The 15,933-nt window shown below is 38.3% G+C and overlaps 1 protein-coding gene across 3 annotated transcripts in view; it reads left to right on the top strand.

The window, feature by feature from the left end:
• The window catches only part of ankib1b (ankyrin repeat and IBR domain containing 1b), a 35,099-nt gene that overhangs the window by 15,374 nt on the left and 3,792 nt on the right, over window positions 1-15,933 (top strand). For all 3 annotated transcript variants that reach the window (XM_030749353.1, XM_030749354.1, XM_030749355.1), the window contains exons 10-19: window positions 377-465; window positions 1,266-1,396; window positions 4,271-4,405; window positions 6,215-6,301; window positions 6,617-6,683; window positions 8,836-8,981; window positions 9,386-9,564; window positions 9,719-9,770; window positions 12,812-12,923; window positions 15,704-15,747. In XM_030749353.1, the coding sequence (XP_030605213.1) occupies window positions 377-465; window positions 1,266-1,396; window positions 4,271-4,405; window positions 6,215-6,301; window positions 6,617-6,683; window positions 8,836-8,981; window positions 9,386-9,564; window positions 9,719-9,770; window positions 12,812-12,923; window positions 15,704-15,747 (1,042 nt within the window). The remainder of the gene's footprint in view (window positions 1-376; window positions 466-1,265; window positions 1,397-4,270; window positions 4,406-6,214; window positions 6,302-6,616; window positions 6,684-8,835; window positions 8,982-9,385; window positions 9,565-9,718; window positions 9,771-12,811; window positions 12,924-15,703; window positions 15,748-15,933) is intronic.

Below are 15,933 nucleotides of genomic sequence, written 5' to 3'. Positions count from 1 at the left end.
AAGGTCCAATCCTGACAGCGGTGAAACTGAACCAAAGGTTAACAAGGAAACGCCAACAACAAAATCTTGCCAGAATCCTTGTTGTTATCTGCTGGATAACATGTGTGTTAATGCACGAAAACCACAATGATGGCCATTGCTCCCCAAAACAAATCATGGTTCTGTGATGTTTTGAATAAAGAAATAAAAAATACAACTGTTTGTGACTTATTAGTTTAGTCTGATTGTGTTTATCCAGTTAGAACTTAAATGAAGCTCATATCCCATTTTCTGAGTTATTAAGTCAGACTCGTGATAATTCCAAAGGATTCACAGACTTGCTTTTGCAACTGAGAGTTTTTCCCCCTTATTCTTTGTCTATCTGTATATATTGCAGGGAGTGTCGAGGTGAAGCACATGAGCCCTGTGACTGTGAGACATGGAAGATGTGGCTACAGAAAGTCAGTGAGATGAAGCCTGAGGAATGTGAGTTTGTGGTGGATTTGTAGTCAGAATTCTGTCAGACTTCTTATGTGGTTCTCTATCGAGATATACTGTGAAATAGCTTTTTGTAATTATTATAGCTGTCACACATACACTTACATTTTTATCTATTACCTACCTGGTGCTTGTGCCAATAGAACTCTGTTAAGTTACCGGGAGGTTACAGGTTATAACAAAGAATTTAAGTTTATGAGTCAGTGTCTTTATTTTCCCAGATTTTTGGGGGTGCATAAAAGTGACTGATTTGGAGCTAAATTGTCTGGAACTGAACCACAGTAATTAGAAACCGTTTAGCACTAGGCCAATTAAAATCTACCACGTTGATGATAAATTATTAATTAAGACAAACAGCCCCCTCCCTGAAAGTTTACGGTGTTTAGAAACAGTAATTGGACTCTGGGCAATCGAATAGATGATTTTAGATGCCCCAGCTGCTCCTGAGTGCCACTCGGTTGATGTGACAGTCGGCAGATAAAAGCAATTATTTTGTTTCAGAAGTATATTTCCTTTCGATTTTCCCCAGATTCTGTTTTATCTTGGCATTTCAGCAGCACATCAAAAGTGCTTTGATAATAGCCAATTATTCTCTTTGTGTGTGTGGAGGTGGGCACATGAGCATCTTGGGAGATGTTAGCAAAATATATTAGCAATAAACATTAGTCAGGCAGGACAATTTCCCACTCAGCACAGTGGTCTGTTTTGATGCTCTTGCAATAGCCATTCTCATTCTGTCTCATTATGCCTTTATTTGTTCTGTTTACCTCCCCTTCCTCCTGTTGAAGTGGCTGGTGTGAGCGAAGCTTATGAGGATGCAGCCAACTGCTTATGGTTGCTCACCAACTCCAAACCCTGCGCCAACTGTAAGTCTCCAATACAGAAAAACGAGGGCTGCAATCACATGCAGTGCGCCAAGGTAGGCAGTGAGGTTTCACATATTTTTCTTACCTGTGCAGTAATTGGGTGACCAGATTATCTGGTTTTTGTGACAGAACTATGAATTGGTTGTTTTCTAACCTAATGAACCATTTTAATGAGCTGTGTGTGTGTAGTGAATGCAGTATGCTTCTGTTTATATTTTAAATTGACTTAAGAATCATCTTTTTCCAACCTCTAGAAGTTCGGCATCCTGCAAGTAACATGGGAATCTGTACACAGCTATAGGGGAAAAAAATCCCTCACTTTTATTGTTCCTTAAAAGGGCAAAATGCAGATTTTGACATCTCACAGAAATGATTGGGATCCATTATGTGTAATTACCTATTTGCTAGATACCAATTTCAGTAGTATTGGGAACCTTTGGGATGGTCACCTTTTTCTGTAGATATATCTGGGGCAGAGTAATAAAGTGGTTCCATTTTGCTATTATTTTTGTTGATCAGTTGATTATGTCATGTAGGCACCAGTTGTCCACTGGTGTATTGTTTCATTTCTTACCAAGAAGCATTTACAAAATTCACATACTATTTTCTCATTCAGTGCAATAACCGAGGGCTTTTATGCTAAGTACTGTTCTCAGTGAAAATAAACTGTCAGGTGGGAGATAAAGTTTATTTGCACACACTATGTGTATAAATGTCAAAATCTCATTTTCACTTGTACAGATAGCTCTTTAAACACTAGAATGAGCCTTTTTTACTTTTTTACTCCTGATTTTCCACAAGCCTTTCTGTTTCTTACACCAAGCTCAAGCCAAGTTGTCATATTTATACACAATGGTATTACATGATCTGTCTAGCAGATAATTCTAATTTTCAGTCAGATCAGACTATTAGAAGGCACTATTCTATACTATTCTGTTATCAGTTAACACTTTTTAGGACATTTAGTATGCATAGCATAGTATGTAATATTTATGTGTATGTACAGTATATATACATGCTGTCATGTTTACATGTTAGCAAGCAGCTTCTATATTAGTCCACCAGTGTGAATAATACAGGAGTGAGCTTCAGGAAGTGAGAGAGAGAGAGAACTATATTATGATCCATGTGATGGAAATGAGCTTCCTTTGAAGGACATCTGGGGTTTCCTGCCCTTACAAGCCACGAACAGCTGGTTAAGACGTAGCGTATCACCTCCGAGTCGGCTGCGCGAAGTTCCTTTGATCAGTTGGCTTTTTACGTAACTCCGCCACCGTTTGTCCTATTGGAAAAATTCAAATGGTTCCTGAAAGCCCAGAAATTGCACTTCGCAGCCATATAGGGGCATTACAGTATTTGTTGCTGGAAGTCTGCGAACAGCGGCACTTTTTGAAGTGCATGTGCCACGAAAGACGCCTTCAGGGGTTAAAGATAGCTGGAAGAGCTTGGTCTCTAACCATTAGATGAGTAAAGCTGTTCCTAGTCCTCAACATTGAAATGAAGCCACTCAAGGTGGGTATCTGATTAGGAAGGCTCCTGGACATCTCTTGCGAGGGAAGAAGCCCCGGGATAGAACCAGGATATGGTCGAGAGATTGGGGTCTTGGCTCAGCTGGCTTGGGAATGTCGTGGTATCCCACTAGAACTGCTGGAGGTATCTCGGAAGAGGGAGGTCTCGGCATATCTGCTTATAGTCTGCTGCCCTGTGACCTGGACCTGGATAAGTGGCAGAAGATGGATGGAAGGATAGCCAAGGGAGAGAGTGAGACCAATAATCAGACATAGTCCTGTTACTTGACTTTGTCTCTGTTCCTACTACTGTTGCTGTAGGGCAGACAGTGCAGTCATACAGCCAACATCTTTTTGTCTCTCTGACAGCCCTGTCACTGCACTGGTTAAATAGGCTGACTAGAGATGGACATTAGTTTTGGAGGAATAGAGTGACTATCACAAGCTGAGAGGCCACAGAGGGCCCAGCCTCTTGACCTGTTATTGCCTGGTAAGAAATGGCTTTACCCCTGTTGCCTGGAAACACGGGACTCAGTGTTGCTAAGGAACCTTTGTCTTTTCACTGCCATTTTCTTCCCTCTGGTGTGGCATCACACTTTTTTTTTTTATCTCAAGACTCTTTCACATGTCTTTTTGTATCTCTCCATCCACCCATTCATGTCCCCTCACTCTGCTTGATTTTTTTTGTATTGATTTTTCTGCTGTGTCATATAAGCAAAGAGTTTCCAGAACAACTGAGGCCTCTGCCTTAAGGTTTTGTGATGCTCCATCTAACTTGTAATCCACAGAAGTGCTTGTAACATGGAGAAATCACTTGCACCCAAATAGGCTACAGATGGGAGAGGCTGTAGTGTTTTGCTGTGTTCTGTTGTTCTGTTCCCATCAGGACTTCCTGCTCTCAAATGTAGTCTGAGTGCCTTCTAGTGGCAGCAGGTTACAAGGATGCACAACTCTGTTCAAACAGCTGCCTCTTGTAAACTATGTAGAAAAAGAAATAGATGGGAAGGAGCTAAAGTGGACACAGGTAAATGAATCAATTTTTTGAGTTTTAGAAGTCTAAAATCCTTTACACTTAGTTATAATTCAGGGATGTGTTTTTGATAAATCTTGTTTAAAAAAAAAATCTCTCAGGGCAGATTTGTACATGATAATAAGTTACACCACATCAGTTGAGCACTGATGTTTTGTCAGTCTATTTGCTTTGGATGGGAATATTCAGGCAAGGTGGAAAGGTTATGAAAGGTATGATTTTTGATGTCATTTCATGTACCAACATGACAGCAGTTATTAAAAAATGTGGACTGATTTTCAGTTTGTCATTAAATGTAAATTACCTCAGTATAGCAGGACTAGCATTAGTAATTGGCTTTCCATTTTTATGATGTGACAGCTGACCAGAGCTGTATTCTTATCCTGTAGTGCAAGTATGATTTCTGCTGGATCTGTCTGGAGGAGTGGAAAAAGCATAGCTCATCTACAGGGGGCTACTATCGCTGCACTCGCTATGAGGTCATCCAGCAGGTGGAGGAGCAGTCAAAGGAGATGACCGAAGAGGTACATGCATACACGCTAGAAGCTAACACTTTATTATTACATTCTCTGTGTTTTCATATTTTAAATGCTCTCAGCCTAGTTAACGGAACACTTTGTAAAATATGACTTAACTGCGGTATAATGTAACAACAGGGATCAGGGCTGAGTGATGGCAGTTGTTACTAGGAAGCCCTCTGTTATGATAATGTAGAGTGAAAATCCTAAAGGAGCAGAGCTTGGGTTGTTTCATATTATATTTTAGTCCTAAATGTCAAAAGACTCCTCCAGCAACTTATCATCATATTCTTACACCATTATCAGACTCGAAGCAAAAAAGTTTGATGCATTATAAACTCTTGTCTGTTTTAATTCCACTCATTCTTCCTCTGTTTCAAGACATGCATACATTATCCAGAATGCAAGTTCACTTTTCCTAGTAGCAGGTAATGTAGCCTTCAGGCTGCCCACCTAAATCTAAAATGAGTAATTGGCTACCGAGTTGTGGTAAGCTCTGTATTCTCAAACTCTATTTGACATTGACCTAAGTGGCATTACTTGTAGCAGTTTATCTGGTTTTGTGCCCGCTGGAGCCAGAGAAGATGTTGTATAACTATTTACTCATGTGCAGTAGTGCTCTTCAATACCTACACTATACTGCCAAAAGTATTTACTCATTTGCCTTCACACACATACGAACTTGAGTGACATCCTGTTCTTAATCCATAGCGTTTAATACGATGTCAGCCCACCCTTTGCAGCTATAACAGCTTCAGCTCTTCTGGGAAGGCTTTCCACAAGGTTTAGGAGTGTTTATGGGAATTTAATGTCAGACACTGATGTTGGACAAGAAGTCCTGGCTCACAGTCTCTGCTCTAATTCATCCCAAAGGTGTTCTATTGGGTTGAGGTCAGGACTCTGTGCAGGCCAGTAGAGTTCTTCCACACCAAACTCACTCATCCATGTCTTTGTGGTCCTTGCTTTGTGCACTGGTGCGCTGTCATGTTGAAACAGAAAGGGGCCATCCCCAAACTGTTTTCACAAAGTTGGGAGCATGAAATTGTCCAAAATGTTTTGGTATGCTGAAGCTGTAAGAGTTCCTTTCACTGGAACTAAGGGGTCTAGAGGCAAGTCACTAACCCCCTGGTAACTACTTGTCACTGGGGGAAAAATGTTTGTTCCCTGACTGGTTGGCGAGTCGTTGCAGGAGTTAGCTTGCTGTCACTGGGTGACTCTCATTGCAAAGACGTAAACAGTGATTTCACCCCAGTGACAGCCAGCAACCGCTTGACAAGTGCTCAGAGAATACACATTCTCCACTAGAGGCAGGAGGTTCCCAAAGGTTTGCCAATGGGTCTCTAAGCCTGTGTGAGTGAAGCTTTAGGCTCCTGAAGGTTATTTATATCACCTCTTTTGATATCATCATGTTGCCTATCAACCAATTACCAATTGTGAAAATGACCCATTTGTACCATTTATGCACCTGTAATACTTTAGAGGGTCATATGAGTTTGATTTCTTGTTATATCCAACAATTAATTAATTAATTAATCTAAAATTAATTAATTAATTAATCTAAAATTAATTAATTATGCATAATATATTATGTCATCACAGACCAAGCAAAGCTGTAGTATGGGCACGTACAAGTACAGACTGTTATCAGAAGCATCAGTAGAGACTAAAGTCTTTGCTAGGACTTCTCCTAGTCACAGATACTGGTGGGCTATTTACTTTAGCTTCTTACAGCTAGAGTATTTAGTTTTTCTCTTTAAGAAGGAACCACATGCTCAAAAATTTGATTGTGACTTGTGTCTCCTCATGATTTTGCAGGCAGAGAAAAAACACAAGAGCTTTCAGGAACTCGACCGCTTTATGCACTACTACACACGCTTCAAGAACCACGAGCACAGCTATCAGGTAAACAGGGCAGACTCTGTCTTCCAGTGATGATGTCTTTCCAACCAATGCAGTGAATGCAGCCAGGGAGAATTTGTCTTCTAGTGTAAAACTGGTACACGACCTCATTGTTTGAATACTCTCCAATGCAGTAAACTGTAAAATGATGGAAATATGGTATATTTGCTTTCTGTTCATCACAAGTAAATCTGTCATTCCTACCTTTGCTGATTTATTTTGTCTCATATGGTATTCTCCATGTGGTTGAGCACACACCTCAAGATAGTTTTACTCAATGACAAAACTTAAGACTTTTCTTTTTTTCCCTCCCAATAGCTGGAGCAGCGTCTGTTAAAAACGGCCAAAGAGAAGATGGAGCAGCTTAGTCGAGCCCTAAGTGGAAGTGAGTATGCAGTCTGCTGTAATTGTGTCAGTCTTTATCCTAATTCAGTTCTTTAATATTGAGCTTTTTGAAGTAGAAAACCAAACTGCTTTAATATTCTTTTAACAACAGTGGATGTTATCGTTCAGCAGTGTAAGGTTGCAAGAAAAATTACACTTTGTCTGGAGGTTTTCAAAACCCGGTCAGTACAGGCAGTTTCTGTCTGTTTAGCATAGCCAAGTGATGCTCTGATGTACAACAGTTAAAACAGTAGATTGTGATTGCAGTGGGGTTAGCTCACATTAGGGTTTAATATTTTTCCCGAAAATGACATGAATCAAATCCCGGGAAATGACGAGCCATTTCCCGGGAATCCCGGGAAAAAGTTTATTTATTTATTTATTTTAATTAGGCCTTCTGTAGCCTGTGTCGGCCTTAACCTATTGTGATATTGTAGAGGTAGCTTTCCAGCTATGTCCTGTTATGCCCAGTAGGTGGTAACGTCGGCTTGATTAACGCAATAAAACCTACATCTCGACATTCGAGTGCTCGAGCTATGCGGTGTTGTATCGTTCCTCAACACTCCCTTAACAAATATAATTCGAATATTCCTCCATTGTACATGGAATTATACCAAGATATTTTACAACTGCTGGTGCAAAACAATACGGTTCATCTCCACAGCATTGATAAAGGCTCAGCCACGCTGTCGTGGCGACATCTGTTGCGCTATATCTCCACCAGTGGAACGCTGTAATAGTCATTGAAAAGTTAACTACCGTACTACACTATAATATGGCATAACACAGGGCCTTGAGTAATGCACTACGACTTGGTCATTGCCATTCTGGCAACAGCAAATTTATAACACCGTGTCTGAGGGTTAAAGTAGGTTCGCTGTGAATCGTCTTTTGAAAAACTGGCCAATCCTTATAGCCTAAAACATATACATTTTACTCAACTCCATTTTAAAAGCGAAATATGTTAAAGCAATCTATTTCATGATAATTTCTTCACACATTAGTCCCGTATCCTAATTCATGATTGTTAGTAAGCGGCTGCAAACGAGGAAAAGAAACACTCGAAGTTAAACAGATATTTCTTTATTGTTCAGGGCAGGCATATTTTATAGGCTATATAATGCAATATAACAATATATAATAATATAAAATTATATAATACAAAATACCTTAGGGTAAACACATTGCCTACGATTTCAAGAAATTAAAGAGGAAAAAAGCACAACTGTGTAATACCTCTATTAAAACGCTTGAGATGAAGGCTGAAGCCTTAAACGGAGGCTGAACGTGCCTGAAATGAAGAGTAATGCTTTTCGCATTAAACGAACACTTCTCTCAATATTTCCTTAAATTTAACATTCTGAAGCTTTCTTTTCTTTCTGAAAGTCAAATCGACGCGCGCGACTTTTTTCCCGGTTTCCCGTCTAACGTTTCCCGGGAAACGGGAAATGGTTCTGATCGCATTTCCCGGGAATCCCGGATCCCGGGATTAAACCCTAGCTCACATAAGGGTGGAAGCTGTCTGTTGGCAGAAATGGAAGAGGCTCCAAGTCAGGCTTCATAAGTTTGGCTTAACTGAAAGTTTGCACAGTTTATCCTACATAATGCGGCTGCTGACAGCTTTTAGTCTCCAATAATCATTTTTTTGCCATCACTATTGTGTTTTTTGATGCAGCTCAAAGTCTGAGATGCAGATAAAAATTCTATTTCAGATATAAATTCATCTTCCTTTGTGTTCTGTTTTTTTTTTTTCCTTTTAGTTATTCAGCATGTCTAGATTGCTAATTTACACATTTGGTGAAAAGATTTATTCAAATGAACAGAAAACGATGTTCCCTGAGGTTCCAAAAATTTTTTTTAATACTCAGTAGCTGTAAAAAAGTGAATTACAGTTCACTGCGTTCTTGGCCCCGCTTCCCTACATGCCAGACACCTCAGCTGTAACTTAGAAGAACAGGATCTTCATTTGATTTAGCACAATTGAACCGTTCTTTCATATGCTTTGTTTTAGGATTTTTTTTTTTTTTTGTCATATAATACGAATCTGCTCAAAAGTAAAGTGAAGTAATTTAAGCTGAATAATGAATGTCATGTACAAAAGCGTATCACATATTCATTTTTGTTATCTGACTCTCCCGCCTTCTCTTTCCCAGGGGAAGGAGGCCCACCTGACACGACATTCATTGAAGATGCAGTCCTAGAACTACTAAAGACTCGCCGCATCCTCAAGTGCTCTTATCCTTATGGGTTCTTTCTGGAGCCCAAAAGCACAAAGAAAGAGATCTACGAGCTTATGCAGGTTTCAGGCTTACTTAGTGAGAGGAAAGACAAATGTTCGCTGCATTCTAGGCCATTAGATATGTGAGAGTAAAGCTTTCTACTGCAAGGTTCTCACAATCTTTCCCGGTTATATCTGCACATCTCAGCTTTTAGTTAAACATCTAGTGCTATATAATTTATGATCACCCATATAGATACAGGATGTACTTTCCTGCTATTTTTTATAATGTGGTCTTTCAGATACTGGAAAATGAATCAGTACTGCTCCCATAGGTCTTACAATTTCTTAAAGGCCTGTAAAAGTAATGCGTTTTTGAAGTAGATTCATAAACAGCTGCCCTAAAAGGATGGCTGTTAAATTTAAACTTGAAATCCTACATTTATACACTATGATCACTAAGTCACCTGTCTTTCTGCCCCCAGACGGACTTGGAGATGGTGACTGAGGACTTGGCACAAAAGGTTAACAGGCCTTACCTGCGAACACCACGCCACAAGATCATCCGAGCGGCGTGTCTGGTACAACAGAAGAGGCAAGAGTTTTTGGCCTCAGTAGCCAGGGGAGTGGCCCCCAATGACTCTCCTGAAGCACCAAGGCGAAGGTAACATATAGACCAATACCTCACTTTGTAAAAATAACACTTGTGTATGTGTACATATATATATATATATTTTTTTATTTTGAGAACTAATTCTTGTACAATTTTAAGTACAGCAATTTTATACCAATCAATTCTGTCTCTTCCTGACCTGCAGTTTTGCTGGTGGAACGTGGGACTGGGAATATTTAGGCTTTGCATCACCTGAGGTAAAAGCTGACTAGTTAGAATGTTAACAATGCTACACACTTAGCCAAAATGCATGTGTCTTATGGTGTGTTAAGTGGTTTGACAGATAAGATTTTTTTCAAAAATTTTCAGATGTGGAACATCAAGGTGCACAGTTATGGCTACTGTCATCAACAGTCACACCCACATATCCTAAGTAGTGCAATCAAAGCAATAAAAATATGAATGATACAAAAGTTAAATATTTGTCACAGGGCCAGAGGGTAAGGCTTGAACAGACTGCTAGTTACAATTTTTCAGTCACGTGATGCTGCTTTTAGTTGCCACTGTTGTTTAAACAAAGTCAGCTTGTGGCTTTCTTTTGTTGTTGCTGTGTGCGTCTCTGAAGTACACAGCAACAGTGCTTTGAAACCTCATTTGGACTCATTATCAGACTTAGATGTTTTTCCTAATTTGTGCCACTATTAACCCAAAAACCTAAAAACTTCCCAAAGGCAGACAGATCTCCTCTCTTGGTAACACGTCATGTCTGTGGATCTCTGGAGTCTTTTAAACTCTCTGTCTTTGCTATTATTGAATGAACAGTGGAGCCCCTCCCGCATGTCAGCAGTGCCATTCAGCAGTGTGATTGTGTTAATCTGCAATTATTACTGTTATGAACTGTCAGTGTTAAACAAATGATTGGGGCCATGATGTTTGTCCTGTTGAAGTGAGCCTTTTCTTTGTTAAACAGTATATCTGTATTTGAAAAATGAATATGCATGCATGATAATATGCACTACCCACAAGCAAGATGGAAAGCTGTTAATCAGTGTCCTTTAAATAAATACCCATGATTTGTAATACCACTTATTTCTGCTAATAGGTAGTTCTTGATTTGATGCAATAATACAGGTACTAATATGTTACTATGTTTTAATTAAGTATTTCATAAATTTCAAAAACAAATCATATTATATATGATATAGTTTATTATACAGTCTCATATTACATCTTTTTATAAAGTCAGTATGTATATTTAAATCTTTTTTTCAAGATTTCTGTTGACCCAGAGATTGCCATGTTATTTAACACACTGGAGCAAGCCAGATGGTTCAATGTTCCCCTGTGCAACCGTCAAGAATGATTAAAAGCACAGTACGCTGGCAAACACTTAAGTAGGTTGCGCTTGATCATTACACATTAGTAACAGGTGTTTGTAGTTAACACTTACAGTCATAAAAGTGTCGACCACATAATGGTTTGATTATTGCCCTGTCTTCTTTTTCTGCACAGCATGATGTATGCACTTTGTAATGGTGCATATGTCAGTACATTGCAGATACTACTAAAGGTCTGTTATTGATTTTTCTAGACTGTGGTGGTTCTTAAACACACAAGCCCCCTTTCAGAAGCAAATTTGCTCAGCTTAAGAGCACCATTACTCTTTAGGCAAATCTCACACCAGAAATAAGCCTCTGAGGTTATTGTGCAAATCTTATAACATTTAAAAGCTGGCAATGGCCAGTAGACATTTTAATGGCAGATATTTTGATTTGTCTCAGTAAATAAAGCACAGGGTGAATTAAAGATGACTCAGTTACATCAAGTGTAGCAGTCAGCCCAGTAAGTCACTTAGCCAGCATGCGCTACAGCAGGACCCTCCATAAGGGGAGTGTAACCACATTAATACCTTTGCGCTTAATGTACGATGACAAGTCAAAATATCTGTGGTGAAAAAGATCTGTTGACAGGAAAGCACCACAGTAAATGTTCTTCTAATTAAAACCAGCAGAGAAGCTAAGCTAACAAGCCTACCACAGTAGATTGTCTTCTGACATGAGTATATATGGTGGCTCCTATTCTTTTGTTCAGCATGTTGCCTCTCCTTATGTTGTATGAAGTCCATCCATAGATTATAAAATGTCAAGCCACATGCCATGATGTAACAGGCTACCTTGTCTCTCATTGGTTGCCAGTCTTAACAAACTGTTAACGCTCTGCTGTTTGACTCAAGAAATATATTGCATTGCTACACACATGCATTGATGTAATTGTAGCTAGTGTCAGTCTCTCTTGCTAACTACTAATTATCTCTTTGCACCTTTAGTGTGAATCAGCACTTTGCTATACCATTAATGATTCTCTTATACAGGCAAATTGATGCAAGTGTTCATGTTGCAAAGAAAGATTCAATTTAACTGGGCACATACTAGCATAGAGACACAGCAGATATTGATGGCAGATGCTGCACACCAAGGTTTTTTTTTTTATTTGTGTTTTTAAAACTTTTGCCCCCTGGTTAAAAGCCTCTCTCTGTCAGTGCTTGTAGTTGGTAACACCATAGTAACAAAGCCAGATAACACTGTCTCACAGACGCACTTACATATGTTCTTCTCCATGCTTCTTACAAACACATCACTTCATAGTGGGCTATTTTTAGCATGGTGGAAACATGAAAGAGAGTTTGGAAGACATGCTTCCATTGATATTTGAATGTTACTCAGTGGCTTTTGCAAATGAGATGACTGAAAGAAGAATGCAGAGGCACTTATATGTTATATGTTGACGTGTAAATTTGGTGTATGTAGCCTTTTTCATGAGAGCGGCCTTGGATTTATCAATAGTTTCCGAAGGATGGCACTTCTCATTTTCATTTGGCACTTGTCTACTCATGAGTACTATCTTACAGTGTTACATCTATGACTTTGACTTTGCAGGAAGTTCATTTAAAAAAATGATACTTTGAATTGACTTGAATAACAGACAAATTCATTGTTTTTTCACTTTGAAGAGCTATACACTTAGGAGCCAAACCATTAAGACCACCCATGCCTAGTATGCTTTGTGTGCAGTCAATGTAGCTGTCACCCAGAAAAGCATAGCCTCGAAAACCCTTCAAAATAAGACCTTCTTTATATCTACTTTTATGATGTATTTTACTTTTAAATTACTAACATTTGATAATGTATTGAGATTAGTTATGGATCCACAGGTAGTACTTTCTTGAATCAAAGTTGCCTTTTAATAATCCCCCGTTACGTTTTTTCAGATTATTTTTTTTCTTCTTTTATGTTTTAAGGAGTATGCAGAGTTCCAGTACAGGCGGCGGCATAGGCAGAGGCGGCGAGGTGACATGTCCAGTCTCCGTAGCAACACACCTGACCCTGACGACCTCAGCGACAGCACTTTAGGTACTTATATATAGGACTCTCTCTGAGGGTTTTTTTTTTTTTTTGATCATGGTCAGTCTCACATTGTCACAGCTTGTTATTTGCATAGGTAAAGTACCCATCTGTGTTTATCGTGTGATACATCTGAATGATGTGAACCCAAAATTTCTAGACCCTAGTTAGTCTGATATTTAGATTAGGTCCAAAAGCTCAAGACCATAATGACTATTTGTTACACAGAAAATGTGAGGATTTAGACACATCAAGGTTTTGCAACGTTGATAAAATGTGTAGATTGAAGCTTAGTTTCAGTGGTAGATTTGATAGAATCAGAGGAATATTAAGTAAAATAACTTGCATTGTTCGCCTCTCATAATCAAGACTGCTTCAGGTACCCAACCAAAAAAAAAAAAAAAAACAAAAAAAAACAAGCATACTAAATTGCAGTGAAATAGACAAAAACTGCATTTTAATTGAATTGAAGACGTCTGAATTCCTATTCTTCGCAAAATGGGACCTACTCAGCTTCTAATCGTGGATAGGCTTACATTTTCTAATGGTGCAGTGCTTGGGACTCTGAAACATGTATGAAAAAGTATGGTTGAGCGTGCCAGAAGTGAACACATCACAAGATCAGTCATTTGTCAGTGAGAGAGAAAACACAACTCCAAAGCATCACTGATACAAAATTTCTCAAATATAGAATGTACAGATCCAGTTGTGTCAAAAGAACTGCACTGCTGTGATTTTGCTGGGATGTCTCACAGTCCCGGTGGCCCCACTCCACACAATGAGTGATCTTCAAAGACGCCTGTTGTAACAGTCTTGTGACCAAAAAATAGTTAAGGACAAAATTTTGATAGAGAAAGGTGTCTAGAATTACATTTACTAGCAGTCCAATTGGAATGACACACTGATCAGTGTCATGCTGATGCCATTATTGGGGGAAAAAGAAAAAAAACAACCCAAAGGGAATAGATGGAGATAAAAGGCTCAAATTGTAATGGCCGTGTAATGAGCTTCTGAGGTAGCAAACAATTTAAAGGTAGATATAGGAAAGTACAGTGTACATTTAATAGGTATTTGCAGTTTTATATAAGTCAGTTCTGGACAGCAAAGTCATTAAGATTTAATTATTTTCAAACTAATAACCTGAAACTGTTCTGGGAGGAAATTAATAAACTGGGAACTAGGATATTGCAGAAAATACCCATGGAAGTTCATGTTAGTAACGGGAGCTCGATTTTGCAGATTTATTCTCTGGAAATCACATTCTGATTATCTTTGATTTTTTTTTTTTATTTTTTTAGAGAAGCGTGTAATTTAAAGGATGAGTTGGCGAGAAGCATGACAGTTATTTATCAAATGTTTATTTGAATTATGATATTATCTTGAAAGAAGTGAAAAATGCTGTAGATGAGTTGAAGTTAGAGCAGTAGGTGTGGAAGAAATACCAAACTAAATTATTAAAGCTGCTGTTATTATTAAACATGCTTTTCTGTTTCTTTACATTTTGTTTTAAAGATGCAGCCAGTGTTTTGTTTTTTTAATAGGAAAAAATATTGTACTCAAAAGTATACAATGATTAGTGTGTAATTATGTTTTCCAACAAATGCATTCTCATAAATTTCTAATTATTTCATTAAAAATACATAGCAGCGGGCGCTGGTTTGTAGAAGCTGCCATCTTGTGTCGCCACCTTGAATCCAGTGGCCGAGACAGACATCTCTGTTTCACTCAGTCGCCTTTTATCTCTGTGGTTAGAGATCGGCCTTAAAAGCAGGGCTGGGCAGTTATACTAGTTCGCACCAAAACCTGGTTTATATTTTCATTATTCATTTTCATATACCATAATACCGGTGAGTAGCCTAAACACCGTCCAGATTACGTCCAATTTTAATGTCAGAATAAATTTGCTCATAAATTTATTTATAAATTCATAAATTTCCTCCTGTGTCGGCTGTTCAGTGTCGTATGGGATGGAATCCTTGAGGCAGTCGTGTGAGTGATAAGACTGAAATCACTTGCAGAAAATTGAGTAAACAGGTTTTTCTTTGCAGAACTAAATAAATAAATAAAATCACATATTTCTCAGTTCCTGAGAAAGCTGAACTGCAGTATCTGTAAAATAATAATTTAGTGTGCAATTAAATTAGAAGGTTACTCAATATATTTGAAGTTAAATGTCAAAATAAAGTTTGTTGAGCTGCGTATATTATTTCATGCACTACAAGTAATTAAATAAATAAACAAATAATTATTTTAAAAAATGAAAAATGGTTCCAAGTTAGAGATTTGTGGTAATTATACCACAACTCTTTTTGCAGATTTTTTTTTTTTTTTATTACTCATCTTGTTGTTAAAGTTTGGGCTCATTGTTAATGCTGCAGAAAGAATTAAGATCCAGTCAGACGCTTCCCTGGTGGTATTGTATTAATGGGATAAGCATCCACAGGTACCTAAATGAGCACCTGTGCACTGCATTGATTCAGTTACCTTCCCTGTTTTGAAATACTGATTTTTACTAAATCCAAAATAGAGCTTCTGAAGAAATTACAAGTGCTCAAATTCAGTAAGCATTTCTAATCCTTTGTTTTTGTCTGTCACAGTGGTACTGTGCAGACTGAAAAATGGATGAAACTTGCAGTTTTAAAGGGTTCTGTTGTGTCAAGAAAGATGAATTTCTTTTCAGATCAAGATGCTGAATTAGTGCATTTCCTTGGGAGATGCTGAAGGCCTACATTGTGTTAGGTAGCTATTTCTTGATCAGTTTGTTGATTGAAATTTTTTCCCCTACAAAGACACACAGGATGCTGGAGGTGGACGTAGACAAGGTCCGATGATGGTGAGTAAATATTTATCGCTGGTTGAAACAGTAATGTAGTTGAAATAATTTCTGAAGGTGTTTTTTTTTAGTACTATGAATTATTAATGCTGTGTTAATTCTTGCTTATTTCATACTCACTAGTACACCAAACCTTCACTTAATAAAAGAGTAATATTTACTGAAACCTCCAGTTTTTTCTGTCTA

Source organism: Archocentrus centrarchus, chromosome 16 (genome assembly GCF_007364275.1).
Source record: "Archocentrus centrarchus isolate MPI-CPG fArcCen1 chromosome 16, fArcCen1, whole genome shotgun sequence".
NCBI classification, from domain to species: domain Eukaryota; kingdom Metazoa; phylum Chordata; class Actinopteri; order Cichliformes; family Cichlidae; genus Archocentrus; species Archocentrus centrarchus.
This window is presented reverse-complemented; position numbering and strand designations above follow the sequence as displayed.